The sequence below is a fragment of the Emys orbicularis genome, chromosome 1 (genome assembly GCF_028017835.1).
Source record: "Emys orbicularis isolate rEmyOrb1 chromosome 1, rEmyOrb1.hap1, whole genome shotgun sequence".
Taxonomy (NCBI): Eukaryota; Metazoa; Chordata; order Testudines; family Emydidae; genus Emys; species Emys orbicularis.
Window position 1 is genome coordinate 64,374,433 of NC_088683.1, and position 16,250 is coordinate 64,390,682.

The window sequence follows — 16,250 nt, forward strand, 5'->3', positions numbered from 1 at the left end:
CGTTCCGTCTATCGCCCCACCACATTTAGGGAACCCCATTGCAGCAAAGCCATCCACTATGACCTGCACGTTTCCCAGAGTCGCTACCCTTGGTAACAGAATGTCAATGATTGCATTGGCACTTGGATCACAGCAAGTCCCCCAGTAGACTTTCCCACTCCAGATTGATTCCCGACTGACCAGTAGCAGTCAGGTGTTGCAAGCTTCCACAGGGCTATCGCCACTCGCTTCTCAACTGTCAGGGAAGCTCTCAACTTGGTATTCCTGTGCTTCAGAGTGGGGGAAAGCAACTCACAGAGTTCCAGGAAAGTGGCCTTACGCCACTTTCCTGGAAAGTGAAACTTTCGCAGCCACTGTGAATCATCCCATACCCGCAACACTATGCGGTCCCACCAGTCTGTGCTGTTTGCCTGGCCCAGAATCGGTGTTCCACTGTATTAACCAGCCCCAGTACCACCATGATGTCCCAATTGCCACAGCCCGTGCTTTCAGGAACGTCTGTGTCCATGTCCTCATCAAAATCCTCTTCATGCTGGCATCTCTTAGCCCGGTTCTGCATATACTCCAGGATAATGCACGAGGTGTTTACAATGCTCACAACAGCAGCGGTGACGGTGAGCTGAGTGGGCTCCATGCTTGTCGTGGTATGGCGTCTGCATGGGTAACCCAGGAAAAAAGGCGTGAAAGATTGTCTGCCGTTGCTTTCACGGAGGGAGGGGAGACTGACGACATGTACCCGAAACCACCTGCAACAATGTTTTTGCCCCATCGGGCATTGGGAGCTTAACCCAGAATTCCAATGGGCAGCGGAGACTGCGGGAACTGTGGGATAGCTACTCACAGTGCACTGCTGTGTAAGTCGATGCTAGCCACGGTAGTGAGAACACACTCCGCTGACTTAAAGCGCTTAGTGTGGACATATGCAATCGACTGTATAAAATCGATTTTTAAAAATCAACTTCTATAAAGTTGACCTAATTTCGTAGTGTAGACATACCCTAGTGTTGCGGTGTTAATGCGCAATGAACTGACAATGTTATTTGTAATTATTTAAGTTTGTGCCATCAGAGTGAATGATCTGGCAGCAAATAATCTGGCAGGTGGGCTACCAGTACTATAGAGTTAATCTTAAACAACAAATGCTTATTTGGATTTGGCAGTTATCACATTTTTAGCTCTCAGGGAATTGGAATTAGGAATATTGCTTTATCCTAGTGTTTAAAATAGTTATTGGATTAATTTGTGTGACCACTGACTTTCTAATTATTAGAAGAAAGTACAGTTTTGTAAGAAACACCTGATTTCGCCTAACTTCATCTTCCTCACATAACAGAATAGATAGATGAAGTATAAACTCAGCATAAATTGTTTTTTTTTTTTTTTACAATCAAAAAAAAAAAAAAAACCCAAACAAAAAAACCCCCAAGACAGCCTTCCTGTTGAAGTTTACAATTTAGCGTCACTAGCCGCTATTTCTGTAGAAAATTGGGAAGGTTGGATCAGATCTAGGGACAACTTGATATCATGGTTGTTTGGTGCCTTTCAAATGCATAGTTTGACAGAGCTCTTTCTTCTGTAGGAAACAGAAAGTATACATTTAATCAAACTACTAATAATAGAATCATAGAATCGTAGGACAGGAATGGACCTCAAGAGGTCATCTAGTCCAGTCCCCTGTAGTCATGGCAGGACTAAGTGTCTGGACCATCCCTGATAGGTGTTTGTCTAACCTGCTCTTTAAAATCCCCAATGATGGAGATTCCACAACCTCCCTAGGCAATTTATTCCAGTGCTTACCCACCTGACAGGAAGATTTTCCTAATGTTCAACCTAAACTGCCCTTACTGCAATATAAGCCCATTGCTTCTTGTCCTATCCTTAGAGGTTAAAGAGAATAATTTTTCTCCCTATTCCTTGTAACAACCTTTTATGTACTTGAAAACTGTTATCACGTTCCCTCTGTCTTCTCTTCTCCAGACTAAACAAACCCAATTTTTTCCATCTTCCTTTCATAAGTCATGTTTTCTAGACTTCTAATAATTTTTGTTGCTCCTTCTCTGGACTGTCTCCAATTTGTCCTCATCTTTCCTGAAATGTGGCGCCCAGAATTGGATACAACACTCTAGTTGAGGCCTAATCAGTGTGGAGTAGAGCGGAAGAATTACTTCTTGTGTCTTGTTTACAACACTCCTGCTAATGCATCTCAGAATGATGCTTGATTTTTTTGCAACAGTGTTACACTGTTGACTCATATTTAGCTTGTGATCCACTATGACCCCCAGATGCCTTTCCACAGTACTCCATCCTAGGCAGTCATTTCCCATTTTGTATGTGTGGAACTGATTGTTCCTTCCTAAGTGGAATACTTTGCATTTATCCTTATTGGATTTCATCCTATTTCTGCAGTTTGTCCAGATCATTTTGAATATGAATCCTATCCTCCAAAGAATTTGCAACCTCTCTTAGCTTGGTATCATCCACAGACTTTATAAGTGTACTTTCTATACAATTATCTAAATAATTTATGAAGATATTGAACAGAACCAGATCCAAGATTGATCCCTGAGAGACCCCACTCAATATGCCCTTCCATCTTAACTGTAAACCACTTATAACTACTTTCTGGGAATGGTTTTCCAGCCAGCTATGCACCCACCTTACAGTATCTCCATCTAGGCTATATTTCCCTAGTTTGTTTATGAGACAGTTATGTGAGACCGTATCAAAAGCCTTATTAGTCAAGATATACCACCTCTACTGCTTCCCCGATATCCACAAGGCTTGTTACCCTGACAAATCCATGCTGACTGTTACTTATCACCTTATTTTCTAGGTGTTTGCAAATTGATTGCTTAATTATTTACTCCATAATGAGTGAAAATGAAAAGGTTCTATTGGTATCTTCATGTATTTCAGGGTGTTTTCTGCTGAAATAACTTGTAACAGCAGACATTGGGGACTAAGTCATAGTTCAAATACTCTTTCTTTTAATTGCTTTCTTTGTCTTGTTCCAGACTGTCCCTTAACATAAGTTAGAGAGACAAGGTGAGTAAGGTAATATCTTTTATTTGACCAACTTCTGTTGGTGACAGAGACAAGCTTTTGGGCTACACAGAGCTCTTCTTCTTTCCAGACCTGAAGAGGAGCTATGTGTGTTGCTGAAAAGCATGTCTCTTTCACCAACAGAATGCTGCATTAACATAAGCTGGCATTCTTGAATGGTAGTACTTTCCCAGTTGAGTCAGCATCTGTATGAATTGAAATGGAATTGCACAATTTTAGAGTAGGTTCAGATTACTGTATCCGAGAGCCACTATGCAAGAATTCAGCCAGAGTTGTGGTGAAAGGAAATCCTGCAGGATAACAGGAAAATGAAGGAGGACATAGAATTTTCACTTGCGAATTAACTCGCTTCATGTATTTATTTTTTTAAATTATAGTTTTGAATTCATTTCTCTTTAGAGTTGTTTGAAATACCTTCAAGAAAAGCTTAAAATGTTTTTATACTTTCCATATAACAATTTTTTCATCCTTGTGTCTGATTGTGTTTCTTTCTTCAATGTTAGATGTTTAATTCTCCTGGTGTCTCTTGTTCACCCACTTTTCCTATCCCCTTTCATTTGGAAAGGAGCAGAAATGGACATAACTGCTTTTGTTGATCAGTTTCTTTGAGTTTTATAGAACTTCAGCCTGCTAAAATATTGTTTTGGAATCAGTATTGTAGATTGATATCACCACAGATCTGGGAAGAAGGTTAGGGCCCATTCTGCAACCATTTATTCATATAAATCTTGCTTCAGCAAATAGTCCTATTGACTGAGTAAGGGTTGAAGAATCAGGCCCTGAACTGCTGTAGGGCCAAGAAAGTGAATGCAAACCAATTTTTTTTTTGTTTCATTACAGTGTAAATGATATGGTTTTGCTGTGCAAAAGGACAGAATTGGCTGAGCCTCTTCATGAGCTCCCTCTGTGTTGCTTTGAACAAGGAACTGTGGGAGGGTCAGGAGCCAGGATTATAGATGTCACTATACATACAAAATTGTTCCACAACAGTCCTTTGTAGTAGTTGTAATAATAATACCTAGCTGTTATATGGCACTTGACATCAGTAGATCTTAGTGCTTTACAAACCAGGTCGGTATTGTTATCCCCATTTGACAGATTGGGAAACTGAGTCAGAGAAGTAAAATGGCTTGGTGAAGGCTACAGTCAACTAGCTCTAGAATTAGGGACTTCTTGACTCAACTTTAATGCTTATTTTTCTGAACCATGCTGCCTCCCACCCATCAACTCTGTCTTAAGTGTCACATTTTAATTTAAACTCCATCTTTGATTGAGAATGTTGCCAGCGTTCGTTGGTTTGTAAAACTTCTAGCATGTAAACATAATGGTAGGTGGAGCATATGGGGAAGCCTAAATTCTTTCCATTGTAGTGCACTATAACAGGTAGGCAAGGCTTTTCAATTTTTGTTTTTATTTGTTTAACATTTCATGGGAATTTATTAGTGCTTGTTACAAAAATTTAAACATTTTTGCAGTAATTTTCACTTTAACTTCACATTTTTCTGGGTACATATCAAGGTTAATATTGGGAGACAGGAGAACAGAAAGAAAGCAACAACTAGAGAAAAATACAAATATTGAAAGTAAAAGCAGTTTAATGATGTGATTTATTTCATGAATTGTACATTAAAGGTATGTGCATATATGCACTCGCATGGATGAGTTTTCCCCTACATTGCCTTACTTGAATAGATAGCCTTGCATTTACACTTAGACTAATTTATTATTAACATAAATATATCTACCTAATGTAATGTATTGGATTTTTGTCATAATCAATATTTTCACGTACTTGAGTGGTCTACAATTTGGGTGAAAATCAGGAAAAAATCAATAATAGCTTTTATAAACCTCGGACATTTTTTGATAAAAATTTGTAAAACTGAAAATGAAGGGCCTTGCATGTAGGGACAATAGATCATGGCCAACATCTCAGTATACACCCAGAAGGCAACAGGAAACCAGTTAAGTCACCAGAGAATTGTGCTTTCTATAGCTCACATTATCAGGAGGACATAATCTCATTCTGCATTAACTGTAGCTTCTGAATGGTCTTCAAATATAACCCCATGCTGAACATGTTGTGGTAATGCAATCAGAACCTATGCAAACATGCATAGCTATTGCATCTTCCACACTGAAGTTTGGAGGCACAAATGAAAATATAGCAAACTCTTTGAATGAGAAAGGTGACAGAAAAGGTCTCTTCAGAATCCCACATTTATCTTTGTGCAGATAAATGATTGTCTAGTGCCTGTCTTTGGTATTTCTTCAGGTAGAAGGAGTATAGTAGTTTGAGCAATCCCTCCCGCTCACCGGGACCGAGAGTGTGTTGGCTGGATTGTGTGGACAATGGTTTCAAAGACTGCTGACAGGTATAAAAGAACTAGATGCCTGATCTCTGTTCATCACTACAAGGAGACTAGTGTATTCTGTGTGCCATACCAGGGAAAAAGCTAGAATAAAAGGGGCCAGAGCAAATGACTAACCTCCCATTGACTTCTGTGGGGCCAGGATTTCACTGTAGATGGCACCAAAATGGCTTCTCAATAACTTATTTAAAATCAAAAGTTTAGAAACATGTCTGTAGAACTGGCAAGATTACAAGCATAAAGAATTCTTCATCATTGGCCTAACAACCATTTGTTTGAGGAATCTGGCACCTAGCATTCCCTTTCCTTTTCCCAAATTAAGCCCCTGCTGGTCCGGCTCGGTTTGTTTACCTGCCGCGTCCGCAGGTTCGGCCGATCGCGGCTCCCACTGACCGCGGTTCACTGTTCCAGGCCAATGGGAGCTGCAGGAAGGGCGGCCAGCATGTCCCTCGGCCCGCGCCGCTTCCTGCAGCCCATTGGCTTGGCGCGGTGAACCGCGGCCAGTGGGAGCCGCAATCGGCCGAACCTGCGGACGCGGCAGGTAAATAAACCGGCTGGGCCCACCAGGGGCTTTCCCTGAACAAACGGCGGCCCTAGTTTGAGAACCACTGCTGTAGAAGACAGGCTTGAGTTAAATACTTTGTGTTTCAGAACACATTATGAATGATGAAAAGTTGAAAACATCTGAATGGGAATATTTAAACATTCAGAACACATTTGGAAGTAAAATATGTAACTGGAATGATGTATAAAAGCAAAGCTTCAATAACATTTTCTAAGAAAAAGCTCTAATTCAGGATATCTGTGAAATTTACTATTATGTAAATGTATATGCATATGACTGGACATTTCTGCATAATAGTCATCTGCAATAAAGTAATGACTTATAATGTATGGTCATTTGGGGTCATTTTGTTGAATATAAAATGAAAACTACACTTTAAACAAGAGACTGTCTTCCTAACTGGGGCAATAAAACAATATCCAATCACTAGACAAGAAAAAGTGATACATTGGCAAAAACTGCTGTTTTCAAATCAAACAGTAAGTGTTATAGTAAGTATGAAAATGATCCTAAATAATATTGAACATCCCCATCCAGTCTTAATGTTTAAATTGCACTGTGTGTAATGTTTTACTACCATAAGCTATCAGTACTGAAAGTGCTAAAGGCCTTTTTTTTTTAAAGAAGATTTTGCTTTCACTTCTCTCTAGTAAGAACTGCAAACCTTAAGGCAATGTTGAGGCTCTAGAGGTGACCCAGCATTCCAGTCAAATCACTGAGACACAAATTACCATTTAAATTCTTGGTGGTAGAGATTTTTTGAAATGCTTTTAGTCCTAATTAAGTCTGAGCAACTGAAGGAGTTGGTGTCACATTGCATCCTTTGTAATATCAGACAAATCTGGAATAAAAGCCACAACCCTTACATGTATTCTCCCTAATATCTTAAATATTTTGTTTGTGGGCATTTTTAGTTGCATATAATGTTGCAGGTTGCTGAAAGTTGCAGTTCTTTAATGCATATGCCACAGGCCTGTGGCATATGCATTAAAGATCTTATAATAGATCTAGCCACAGGCCTGCTAGATCTATTATAAGTTCACAATCTCTTTGCATATCAGGAAATTAAAAAGCTGATTTTAAAATGAAGGTACTGTAAAGATAGTGGTGTTGTATGTTGCGCACCACTGTCCTGTCTCTTGTTGAAAGGAGCTACTTCTAAGAGTAACTGTAGTTTAGGTTTGTCAACAGTAGAAAGTTTTTGCACTTTAACTGTACCATATGGGAATGGGAATAACTATACTGGTATAAGTCACGTTTATACCACTCCATGCTAGGGCAGTGGTCACCAACCCATCGATTGCGATCGACTGGTCAATCCTGGGGATTCTCCCAGTTGATCGCGATCTTTGGTGGTGTAGTGGGGCTGCCGCTAAGGCAGTCTTCCTGCCTGCCGCAGCTCCACGACACTTCCGGAGCCAGCACCCCAAACCCCCTCCAGCACCCTAACCCCCTGCCCCAACCCTGAGCCCCCTCCCGGAGCCAGCACCCCAAACCCCCTCCAGCACCCCAAACCCCCTGCCCCAACCCTGAGCCCCCTCCCGGAGCCAGCACCCCAAACCCCCTGCCCCAACCCTGAGCCCCCTCCTGGAGCCAGCACCCTGAGCCCCCTCCCGGAGCCAGCACCCTAACCCCCTGCCCCAACCCTGAGCCCCGTCCCAGAGCCAGCACCCCGTACCTCCTCCTGCACCCCAACACTCTGCCCCAGCCCGGAGCCCCCTCCTGCATCCAAACACCCTCCCAGAGCCTGCACCCCATCCCCCTGCCCCAGGCTCAGCCCAGAGCCTCCTCTCACACTGTGAACCCCTTGGCCCCAGCCTAGAGCCCGCACCCCCTCCCAAACCCGAACGCCAGCCCGGTGAAAGTGAGCGAGGGGAGGTAATATGTCTCCATATTAAAGACACTCAATTCCGTATTTCCTAGTAAGTTTATTGCAGAGCTGTGTAGCCAGTTCAGGGGCGTTACACTATAATGTTGTTTATTCCATTCTCCAAGCAAAGTGTGGTAGCATCTGTGAACATCTTATATCCACGGGCAGATTTAGTTTTTCTTTGATTCAAATTGAGTTTGTCACTGCTGGCAGGAAAGAAATCAATTGCCAGAAGATGTGATGAGGTTTAGTTTGAAGATAATTGAAGTCAGACTGTGACAAGTAAATCCTTCATATTAATTAATAGAAACAATCTGATGTGACAAGATACTCCTAATTACTCTAGCTTTTAGAACTGTAGCAGAACAGAGATGACTTCCTGAAAAATTTAAACATTTCAGCAAATGAAGTTAAGATAGTTAAAATAAATGAGAGACATCCAGTGCTCTGCAGTTTAAACCGAGACAATATATCTGCACATCAGTTTATGGTCATTACTGTACATCAGTTCAGGTATGAGTTTTTGAAGTATAGGAAAGTGGTGTTCAGCGAAACTTATTTTCATTCCCAAAACTTTCAGGAATAAATTGAAATTTAACGAAGTATAAGGCTTGATGCATAGTTCTACCATTTCCTTACCTGGATTTAATTGACAAAACTTGTAGAAAGCTAAAGGCATGTATTTAGAATTTAGGTTTTGTCTGAGAAATAAAATACACACATTTATATGAAGGTTTTCAGTAATATTATTAAATTAATTACCATTACTCTCTTAAATTTACACTGTCAACTTAAAAAAAAAATCACACTGAAGCCCTGAGACCGACACCCCCCCCCCCCCCCCCCGGGCAGAAGCCAGAGGTGACGCATGGGGGGGGGGGCATGTGGAGTCACGTTTTCCCCCCCCCCGCCCCATTTTTGCTAGTGTTTGCTGACCCCACTCAGTCACATGATGCTGCTGGGGCCCCTCCCTGCACGGCAACTGCTGGAGCTGGCAAGCTGGGAGCTGCAGGAGAACACCTGCTTTTGCTGCTGCCTCTCCCCATGGAGCTAAAGCTCTTCCAAGCTGTTTGCTGTTGCTTCTCAACATGGAACTAACACCTGGGAGCTTCAGGGAGGAGCCGCTGAAGGTAAGGGGGGAGGTGTTCTTGAGTCATGCCCCCACAGGCAGTTAGGGGGGGAGTGTCGAACCTTTACATTGGGCCCCCCCACACACACACACTCTGAGCAGGCACCAGTCATCTCTGGCAGAAGCTCTTAGACCCCCACCACAGGGCAGAAGCCCTGAGCTCTCCAGCCCCCAAGATTGGTAGGTGGAGAATGGGGAGGGAGGGGGGCTCCGCGAGCCGCATTTTAACTGTAAAATTGCCACATGCAGCTCACGAGCCATGGTTTGGCCACCCCTGTACTATATCTGTAAACATTTATTTAATCAATTATATAGCTCAATATACATTTATTCAGATTAATTTGTACACTTTTTATTATATAATAAAATAGTGAATAATACATGTTTTATTTACTAGATAATTTTTTTTACCTGTGATTTGTCACAAGCTGTATTTGTATGGAACTGGAATTAAATTAAAAATGCACAAAAAATTGATTTTTTTTTTTTTTTTTTTAAAGAAAACTACCTTATGTGCTGGATACATAAGGGGGGAAAGGTTAATCAAAATATGTTTTGTATTTAAAACTGATGTTTTTAAACAAAGGAAGTATTTAGTGAATTGAACTGAGTATTTCTGATCACCATGTCCTTCAAGGCTTTAGAAGTAGTAGATCTCATCCTCTCACACCTAGTGTTTATGGATAGATTGGAAGAGGGGAAAAAACAAGCTTTCCTGCTTTTTCAGCTGCCAGTTGTTTTCTCAACTTTAAATGAACTAGTCATTGAACTGAACTAGTTGAATAAATTGAAATGAAGAAAATATTTTCTCTGCACCTGCAAAAGACTGTCAAAAGCTGGTTTACAGCAAATTCTGGTTCTAGTGCTTAGCTAGTGATGTCCATGAGTTCATTGGTTTAACTTTAAAACTTTGGCAGCAAACGTACAGTTTAATATTAATTGAATTTAAATGCTTGTAATAGATTATAATAACTGTAGGCCTTAACAAGACTTGTTATAATTTCATATTAATTTTAAATACATGTATTTTTAAAAGATGTTTGTTTGATTATTACATTAAACAAAAATAACATTTATATTGAATTCAAGATGAAAAATAGTAGTCTAATTTTATGAAGCATCTCTTGTAACTTAGTTTTGATAATAAGTTCAGCAGAAATCGCCATTTCAAAATGTTTTGATATACACTTCCCTCCGATCTTGTAACTATGTTGCATGATTGTTTTGGGGTTAAAGCTGGAAGTTTTGTCAGCTGATTCAAGTTTGACAACAGCCAGTTTTCCCATTGCTTGTCCAACATCAGCTACTGCATCTAACAGCAGTGGACAGGTGTGTTAACTGAATGCTACTGCTAAAATAATCAGTGAAAAAATTGCTGATGTTTACATTATTAGGCTTTACGAGTCAGTGTTTCAGCTGAGATGAATGGTGCAATTTATACATCATAGCAATTGTCATGTTGTTCGAAGACTTGGGAAGTCTACATTGTAGAGGTTTTGTGTTTGGCAGAGATTATCTTCATAACCATGAAGACCCGAAAAGTAATTCACTTTCTTTTTAAAAGTTGAGGTTCTTGATCAAAATTGTGTGGAGAGAGATGGAGAGTGTGGCTGCAGAATTGCAGAAAGCACAAAGCCCTCACTGTCAGATTGGTTGTACATACTGAGAATACAACAAAACAGCACTGATGTTTGCACTGTTATAATTTTCATTAACCATAGATAACTTCTCTTTCTTTTCAGATAATGTAGCTGTAAAGTATCTGCTGAACTAATTGTTATCTCTTGCTTATAGGCTGCTGAATCAGGAATAATAAAAGTTAAAACGATAGCTGCAAGAAACACCGATATTTTGGCAGGTAATTATATACAGTAACAATACAATTGGGAAATGCATTTGGGTCACTGAAAGCAAAACATTTTTAAAGATGTTTCAGATATGTGCAATCATCTTTCAGGTTTTTAACACATGGCATCAAGTAATATGCTACTGTTTGGGGCATAGCAAAAGAAACAACACAATAATGTTGGAATATCTTGTAGAATATTTGCATTTCCTTCTGTTACTCTATGTTAGTGAAGGGCTCAAAATTTTCTACTCTTGGGTTTCTGCGCCAAAAAAATTAAAATGCTGCAAAATTCTGCATATTTTGTTAAAATGATGCAATACAATCACACTGGTTTCAGTTGTTTTGGTAATTTATTTATACTGCAATACAGTAAAAAGTCAAACTGTTCAGCATTTCCTAAACACATGAAAGTTAAGTTACAAACATTTGGTAACTAATACCCTGCATTCCAGTTATAATTCTGGATTTTCATTTAAATTACATTACAGAACACCAAACAGGAGGAGGAGGAGAAGTGGGGGGGGGAAAAAAAGTAGAATGTCATTTAAAATTGCTCAGACTTCCACACATGAAAGTCATACAGTTTTGCTAATCATTGTCTTGGACCTGGCTGGGAATTTTGGGAAGTGCTTGCATCTGATTGTCCTGACATTTTATTGACTGCTTGGTAAATGTTTCATTTGCCCTCAAAGTCTTTTTTTTCTTTTTTAAATGGGTGGGTAAAATAAATCCTGAGCTGTAGTTTAACCCCATTGTGCCACTTTGGCACAGGAAAAAAGTGAGAAAGCACATAGATCTTCCTAGCTGATTCCCTTACTGTCATTTATAAGGCTATACCTGACTCTGGCAATGTAGGGGCCTTAAAACTTTTACAGGTTTTATGCTCCTAGAGCAACTGACTGAGAATGGGAACAGTTATCTAACAATAGGAATATTAACAATGTTACTAGGCAGGCAGGCTGCTACATTTCTGCCTCAGAGAATGAGATCAATTAAGTAGCAGGCAGGCTGCTACATTTCTGCCTCCAGCATAATAAAAATTACATATAAAAAGCCCTATCACTCCACGCCCAGCGAGCCACAGTAGCAAGTGAGAGGGACAGAGTCTCTCTTGCTTGTTGGCACACATGCACGCCCAGCCCTTCCCCCTGACTGTGATCAATGTCTCCTACGCCTAGCCCCCTTCCTCCCCCTTCCCCCCCCCGGGCAGTGATCTGAGTCTCTGAGGCTGCTCCAGGCATGCTGAAACAGATGTGCTGCCGGGGAAGAGGTGCATGTGACGGGTTGGATCACAGAAACCCCCCTAAGAGCTGCCAACTGATGTGCCAAGACTACTTCTATTCCTGTTTTCCCTGCCAGCTCAGGACTCCAGCACCCTGTCTTGCTGAGCCAGACACTCCCGTCTGCTCTAACACAGACCCAGGGTCTGAATTACTTGCCCCAAAGCTGTAGGTTTACCTGAAAACAGCTCACAGAAGTGTGCTTGTCTTTAGCACTCAGATGCCCATCTCCCAATGGGGTCTAAACCCAAATAAATCCGTTTTACCCTGCATAAAGCTTATACAGGGTAAACTCATAAATTGTTCGCCCTCTATAACACTGATAGAGAGAGATGCACAGTTTGCTCCCCCCAAGTATTAACACATATTCTGAGTTAACTAATAAGTAAAAAGTGATTTTATTAAATACAGAAAGTAGGATTTAAGTGGTTCCAAGTAGTAACAGACAGAACAAAGTAAGTCACCAAGCAAAATAAAATAAAATGCGCAAATCTATGTCTAATCAAACACTGAATACAGATAAGATCCTCACCAGTTCCAGAATGCTCCCTTTTACAGGCTAATCTCCTTTTAGCCTGGGTCCAGCAATCACTCACACCCCCTGTAGTTACTGTCCTTTGTTCCAGTTTCCTTCCAGTATTCTGGGGGGTGGAGAGGCTCCTTCTTTAGCCAGCTGAAGACAAAATGGAGGGGTCTCCCACGGGTTTAAATAGACTTTCTCTTGTGAGTGGAGACCCCCCTCCTCACTCCTATGCAAAGTCCAGCTCCAAGATGGAGTTCTGGAGTCACTTGGGCAAGTCACATGTCCATGACTCAGTCTTTACAGGCAGAAGCCATTGTCCACATGGTATCTTGTATGTCTCCAGGAAGACTTCTTATGTGGATTGGAGTCTTCCAAGCGCTTTTGTCTGTTAAGTGCTTCCTGATTGAGCACCTAATTTGCACATTCCTTTCCCAAGAAGTGACCAAATGTTCTAACTAAGGCTACTTAGAAATCAAGCAATGTTCATAACTTTGAACACACAAATGGTGCCTGCATACAACTAGGATGAACGTAATCAGTAGATCATAACCTTTACATAGATATGTTACATGGCATATGTAGCAAAACCCTATTCCAGTTATATCATACATACATTTATAAGCACCCCCCCATAAAGCCTTATGGGGTACACTGTCACAGTGCATGTCCCCCACAGATTTATTTTGCATTTTTCTGCGTGAGGGGCACAGAAATATGCGGACCATGTGGGGGCGCAGAATTCTGTCAGGAATAATTTTCAGTGGTTCTTCTACTGAACTGTTGATTGAGCAGAGAAAAGTAACAAAAATATCAACAACTCTTGTCAGGACTCTCAATATCTCTTGCTCACTGTGCGCGTTCATCTGACCAGTTGTTGCCCAGGGAATTGTACAATATGCCCATCTATCTAATGAGTCTTGCCTGTGGAAACTTGCCAGTGCTTCGTCTTAATCTGAGTAGAGGTTGCTCATATTGAGATGCAGTATAGCCTTTTGGGACTGGAAATCCCTGCGGGCTGCAACTGTGCAATCTTAAAATGATCTGCTCAGATTTCTGCAACTTTATTAAATTGCATGTAATCTGTTGGTTTCTTGCATGTTCCCATTAGAGCCCATCAGAAGGGCAGAAGTTTGGATTTCCCTGAGTTAATACACCAGTGTTTAGCACAGCAGTACTTAAACAAAATTCCCACAACAGAATAATTTGAAAGATTAAGAAAAGACTGTGCAATGTAAGGGCACTTCTATATTAAGAGATGTAAAAATATTGCTGAGGAGGAGATTCCTAGAAGTGTTTGAAGTAGCAATCCCTTCCCTCTATTTTACTTTAATGTCTCTCTTTTATTTGTTTATTTTTCTTTGTTTTCACTGCTGTCATGAATGCTGACATAAGTGGGAAAACTATGCCAGGTAATGTCAGCTATGCATCAAAAGACACAAACTTAAGACAGATAGACAAAAGAGAAATCTCCATTTACTCATTAGGAAAGCTAGCAACGTTCTGCAGAGTACACCTCTACCCTGATATAACGCGACCCGATATAACACGAATTCGGATATAACGCGGTAAAGCAGCGCTCCGGGGGGGGCGGGACTGTGCGCTCCGGCGGATCAAAGCAAGTTCGATATAACGCGGCTTCATCTATAACACGGTAAGATTTTTTGGCTCCCAAGGACAGCGTTATATCCGGGTAGAGGTGTGTATTAGTCACATAAACAATTTACATTTTAAAAAAACTAGTTCATGGTGTAAAATTTTTCATCTTCATTCCAAAACTGAAGAATTGTGAAAGGTCATGGCATTCTGAGTATACCTGGACGGACTTTTTTTATTAAAAGGAACACTCTTAAAGTATTTTTCATATTTCATAAATTCTTTTTTTTAATTTGTTTAAAATGAAATGCGTTTACTATAATTTGTTTCCTTCACCAATAATGACACAGATTTGTTGTTATAGGGCTACTCGTAAGCAGATACGATAAAAATATATTTGAATTTTTGACAAAAATCTTTAAGGTTTTCTGAATAGAGACTTATTTTTATTTTTTTTCATTTGCCCTACTTTGTCGTATCTGTGTTATGACATGATGGTCCCTTGACTGTTTGTGTCTTTGTAGATGGGATTAAATATGTCAGTACATTATCTGGGAATCTTGTTATAACATGCAAGTGTTATATGTAGTTATGCTGCAGTTTAGTCCTGTCTTCACAGACAAGACTGAACCATATTATGACAAGTTTGGAGCTGCATCTTTCATCAGGAAACTGTTGTGCTAAAGCCAAGCAAGGTTCAATTTGTAGTGTAGATGAGTCTCCAAATAGTGGTAACTAAACCTTGATGGTAGTGTTCCATTGAGATGAGTGGAGGTTGCACTTCAGTTCTATGGTCTGGCTGCAGACTTAACCCAATATTATTGTATAGTTTATACTCTGAACATTCTTTGCAGCCTCTTAAACTATAGCCCTGACAGACAACAGGCTTTATCTCTACTGAGATTTAATATGTTCTTAGTGTTCTTAGCATCTTTCTAGATACGTTGCAGGGTTGATGGAGCTTTAAAATGTAGTCTGAGATGTTTCTATTTCACTGTCCCTTGAAGCCAGAGCATAGGTTAATGCATCAAGCACCAAACTTTTCTGGATAGGTGAAATGGTCAGAATTCTCTTCAGATGAAGGAATTTTATTCCCTCTGTGGCCCATTCTGGTTTCAAATAACTGTTTTCTTGTATCATTTGAAAGTGGGATTTTAAAGAGATATTGATATTATAAAAAGTATATTTGTGTCTGGTATATTTTTGCTTGTAAGTGACAATAGTTAGATGACTTCAACTGAAAGATTAGAGAGAATTTTTGCCATCTTTTCAGTTGGCTTGCTTGTTCATTTGTCAGCGCTTTCAACATTTGCCCTGTATAATCAGTCATTTTCATGTATGTCGTTATATCTGTCACACAGCAACAAAAGTTAGAAACTTCATTTTTTTAAAAGCCCTAAAATTTAGATTCTGAGTATGTGAATAAATTTCAGGAAACGTGGATATTCCACATGTGGGGATTTTGTTGACCCTGCTCATGAGTGTTGACTAGCTGAGCTTTGCTATTATGTCAGTACCACTTCTCAAAAAGAGATTACTTGAGGGGAAGAGAGGAAACACAGCTATAAAGAATGACATGGAGTTTACTATGCCTGTATCTTTTGCTAATGCTTGATAGTGTCCCTTTAAAGATTCTCCCAGTCTTTTCTGTTTTTCAAGATGTCAACATTTTCTGGTTTTGCTTTAGCTCAGTGTTTGCACATTTAAATTTAGGCAGTGCCAGTCTGGTTTCCCAAATATCCTATTTAAAACCCCAACCTTTTATGGAGACTGTGTACATATATGTGTACTGTTAAAGCTGAAGAATATTTTAGTTGAGAAATTGATGAGGCAAACATTACTATTGCTACAGGATTAAGGAAAATTTGCAAGACAGTTCATTGATCCATCATTAGAATTTTTTTATTTTTTGATGCCAACTCGGTTGTCTTTCTCGAACAGATTACAAAATATTTTTAGCCACTCTACAGGTTTAAAAATTTAAATTTAAAGGTGGACTGAAATGT

The 16,250-nt window shown here is 40.1% G+C and overlaps 1 protein-coding gene across 3 annotated transcripts in view; it reads left to right on the plus strand.

The window, feature by feature from the left end:
• MON2 (MON2 homolog, regulator of endosome-to-Golgi trafficking) overlaps positions 1–16,250 on the plus strand; it is a 169,665-nt gene that overhangs the window by 7,424 nt on the left and 145,991 nt on the right. For all 3 annotated transcript variants that reach the window (XM_065399746.1, XM_065399738.1, XM_065399755.1), the window contains exon 2: positions 10,794–10,857. In XM_065399746.1, coding sequence (XP_065255818.1) covers positions 10,794–10,857 — 64 coding nt within the window. The remainder of the gene's footprint in view (positions 1–10,793; positions 10,858–16,250) is intronic.